We start from the raw sequence: 4252 nt of genomic DNA on the forward strand, positions 1-4252 counted from the left end.
GGGCGCCATCGCCTGAGGGACGGGCCGGGCCGGGGGAAGCCGAAGCCCGAGAGCCCGAGCTGGGCTTGGTGGCGTTGGGGACTTCGGGCAAGGTGCTCCAGTGCCTCGGTGCTGCCCTCAGCAAGGCGGGGGGAGCCTGGCCTTGGGTGTGCTGGGGGTTAGTCAGCGTTGCCGCGCTCTGGATTGGCACTAGACCTAGCGCCCAGCTCAGGGGGTGCTCCTCTGGGCTGACGAGCTGTTTACACCACTTATTTTCCCCGTTCAATGCCACAAACTTCACAAAGTCTCTTGCTGTGCTCCACGCTCACCCCTGGTTTGCCTTACAGGTGACCAAAGCGGTCCGAGCCGGAGAAGTAGATGCCAAGACCCGTCGCCAGATCTTTGACGCAATTGGATTCACGTTTCCCAATCGGCTGCTCACCTCCCGGCAGCCCCCGGCTGGCTGCCCCGCGAACACCTTCCGGGCTCTTGGGCTGCCCCGAGCACACCTTCCGGGCTCTGGGCCTTACTCTGCTGGCCTGTTTCTGCACCGACCCAGAGTTAGCTGGTCACTCCCAGATCCTGAACAAAATCCCAGCTTTCAATGAGGTCTTGGTTTCCCCCTGCGCTCTGGACAGCACGTCCATGCTCGATGATGTGTACCAGTGCCTGAGTGCTGTCCTGGCCACTGCCAGGGGCCCCAGCGAGTTGGTGACCAAAGGGACAGTGTCTGCCCTGTGCCAGGCCTACGTGAATGGCAGTTACGGCTCGGACCGTGCTTGGGCACTGCTCCTGGGGCTGCTGGCCGTAGCAGAGGCGAAGTGCTGGCAGAGGGATGCTCCGCACCTGCTGGCTGTGCTGAGCAAGCTCTCCAATGAATTCCTCAAGGCTGAAGACATGACCAAATTTGACCTGTGTGAGGTTCTACCTCACTTCATCCCCCTGTCACCACCGCTCACACAGGACTCACAGGGCTCTGAGTGCCTCTGTAGACTTTACAAAGGGCTGGCTCACATCTTGGGCAGTAAACTCAGCCAGCCACAGAGGGACCCTGCACTGAAGCTCGCTGCCTCCCTCGTGCAGGCCTGTGGGTCAGAGTGGATCCCAGCAGGGAGTGCTGGGAGCAAGTTCCTGGCCTTGCTGGTGAACTTGGCATGTGTGGAGGTCCGCCTGACCCTGGAGGAGCCGGATCCCTTGGAGGTGGAGGGTAAAAAAGAAGTGGTGACAGCCTGCTATGTCCTTATTGAGATGGGGATCCAGGAGTGCCTGAGAGAAGAGAAACCGCTGCTAAAAGAGGAGCAGAAAATGCAGCTCATGAGGATCATGGAGGAGGCATTTGGAGCTGTAATATTCTGCCTGAGCCAGGTAACGCAGGGCTTTCAGCAAAGGAGGGGGTTGGGGGTTCCTCTGGGAGAAGCCGCCCACTGTTTGATAGCTGTTAGCTGGGACACTTCGTGGGTGCTCAGCAGCTCCAGGCTGTAGCTGTGTAGAGCAGAACCTGCATCTTGGCCCACTGCGGTTTCCTACCTGCGATAGCTCGATGGGGCAGTGGCCCTAATTGCGACATAGTCTGTCTGCTTTCTTCTTGGGCAGGTTAAACAGGAGGAGCTATGGGATCCGTTCATATTTGCTTCTGTCCGAGTCCTTGGAGCCTGGATGGCGGAAGAGACATCCTCCCTCAAGCAGGAGATCTGCCAGCTCTTGCCTTTCCTTGTTCATTATGCCAAGAAGCTTTTCAAAGAGGGCAGCACGGCTGCAATTCTTCCCCAGGCAGAGCTGGGCAGCACCGTGGGCTCTGGCTTACCCCAGGACGCTCTGAGGTGCGTATCTTAAACATGTTCTCCCCTCAGTGCTGATTCCCTGGCTCTTTCTCCCTCCAGCGGGATGTAAATGCAGGGCTTAGACCTCTTCTACCTCAAGATCCCAATTTCTTTCCCCTTCCAGGTTTCTGCTGCCTGGCTTTTGCCATTTAACAGCAGAGGACAGGCCCCGGGACATCCTCATCTCGGAAGGGGCACCAGCACTGCTGTTTGAGTACTTCCTCCATCAGTGGGAAGTGCTGACCTCTGCGCCCGGGTCCCTGGCTCCACTGACGAGCGCTGAAATGAGCCTACAGACCATGTGCGGGATTTTCCTTAACCTGGTCGTGACTGCACCAGACCTCGTGAGGTAACGGAGGAGTGGGGAGGAGGGGGCCCCTTGTGAAACGAGGTTGCAGGATCTTGAGGACACGATGCTGAAAAAGGGATGTCCCTCTGTCACCACCAACTACATTACTTGTTTGGTGCTGCATTTAACCTTGACATTTTCAGGTGCTTCTGGCTCTGCTCAGGAAATGTGTCTCAGGGTTTGCTTTCTCTCTAGGCGAGACAAAAGCTTTTCCTCCTTGATGGACACGTTGCTGAAGTCTCTTCCGCTTCTCCTGCCCCAGAAAGATCGCCTGGTTCTGACAGCCAACATTGCCACCCTGGGGATGATGATGGCCAGGATCCTCGTGAGTGCAGCAGGTAGGAGGGTTCCCGGGAGCAGAGCTGCACGTGGCTGTGCACAGGCAGAGACCAGGCTCTGGGTGGTTGGGCTGGAGAAAGCAAATACAAGGGAAACACATCCAGTTCCTGTCATTGGAAAAGTGACAAAACCAAAAACCTGCAGGAGCAAGAAACATGCAGAAAATTCAGCAGGCCGATGCGCTGGGGCTGAGAGGTCCCTGGGGCAGGGGGATGGTATTCTGATCTTTACTGCATCGTTCACCTCCTTTTTGTTCCAGTTCTTCAGGGGTCGCCGTCAGCCAGGGAGTTTTTCAGAGCTGCCATTCACTTCCTATTGCAAGCCCACACCGCCCAGGCAGACCCCGGCAGCGACAGCCTGGCTGCGGCCGTGTCGCCCGCCTACACCAGTGCCTGGGAGGACATCCGCGAGCTCTGGCTGCTGGGGATGCAGGCCTTGGCCGGCTGCGTGCCGCAGGTACCCTGGCTGCCCCAAGCCCTGCTCCAGGCACGGTGGCTGGAAGACCTCTCAGAGTTCCTGACCCACGTTGCTCCAGCCTCGGTGGATTTTGAGCTCGTCGCCGCTTTCCAGGGTGTGCTGGTAGAGCTGGCCAGAGCCAGCAGGCCCTGCAGGGACGTGATCCTGTCCCACCATGGCAGGGAGTGGGCCAACCTGTACGGTATGGCAGCTCTGGAGCAGTGCCTGTCCGAGCAGTGAAGAGCTAGCAGTGCCCTGCAGTGGGAAATGGATCTGCATGTGACCTGTTTGACGTTTCTCATGCACCTTTTGGTGTCAGGAGGAGACAAAAACCATCGAAATGACCAAACTTGATGAAACTGGAGTGATGCAGCAGAGCTCAGCGGGTTTTGCACTGTCCACAGCACGATGCGCAGAACTGCTGCTGCCTTGGAACACTTCAACGTGCGCCCGCTTGACCTTCTGTCAGTATTCCTTGTTAAAAACGGCCTGTTTGATATTAAAGACATTTTCTGTTGCTTTGTTTTTCAAACTCCAGCAGCGTTGGGATCTATTTCTGCCCAGGGCCCTGGGAGGTTGTCTGTTAACACACTGTCCCTGTTCTCTCACACTAAGCCCCTCAGGACATCACCTTATTTTACACTAGAGGCCCACGCACATAACTTGGCACTACACCTAGAAGCCTGCAAAAAGCGGGAACAGGGAGAGCTTTAAAATTTACCGATAGCTGTGAGAGTAGATCTGTGACTTGGCACAGAGCTGTCCCCTCCCACTGTGATTTACACAAAGGCTGTGGGATGACACCCCCCCCCCGTCCCGCTCATGTCCACCACTGATGCCATCATCCCAAGTTCATGCCTAGAAAACCTGGCAGCAGCACTTGCTGCTCGTGTTCTGCCCTGTAACCATCAAGGCACTGCTGGGGTGGTTGGATTTGCCCTGACTCCCTCTCGCTGCTGGGGTGGGGTGTACCGGGTGAATTCTCCACTCCTGCATGTTGAGGGGCTCAATCTGCAGAGGCCTGGGCTCTCCAGAACCTTCAGGTATGGACCGCGAGCCCAGAAATGAGTGAGATACACCTCGCTGATTCCCTGCAGAGCGAGGAGGAGTTTACTCTGTGGAAAAGAATCACTGCAAATCCCTGGTACCAGCGGCTTTGCAGCCTGGGCTGCCAGCTCTGGGGTGTCCTGTGAGCCCGAGCATAAACCCCCGAAAGAGCAGCCGGGACGGGATGTTTGGGAGCCTGGCTGGTGGAGGATGGCTGGGGCCGGCCTGCAGGGGGCTTTTCCACCAGGTGTCAGTCGAGGAG

The 4252-nt window shown here is 57.2% G+C and overlaps 1 protein-coding gene across 1 annotated transcript; it reads left to right on the forward strand.

The window, feature by feature from the left end:
* Positions 1-326: 326 nt before the first annotated feature.
* Positions 327-3183, forward strand: NCDN (neurochondrin; the record flags this gene model as incomplete). The annotated part of the gene is made up of 6 exons (XM_010136485.1): positions 327-439; positions 471-1344; positions 1573-1799; positions 1924-2148; positions 2344-2486; positions 2747-3183. Coding segments are annotated over 6 exons (2019 nt in total), but the record flags the coding sequence as incomplete, so codon positions are not given.
* Between the last annotated feature and the right edge of the window lie 1069 nt (positions 3184-4252).

The sequence above is a fragment of the Buceros rhinoceros genome, unplaced genomic scaffold (assembly GCF_000710305.1).
Source record: "Buceros rhinoceros silvestris isolate BGI_N320 unplaced genomic scaffold, ASM71030v1 scaffold25765, whole genome shotgun sequence".
Taxonomy (NCBI): Eukaryota; Metazoa; Chordata; class Aves; order Bucerotiformes; family Bucerotidae; genus Buceros; species Buceros rhinoceros.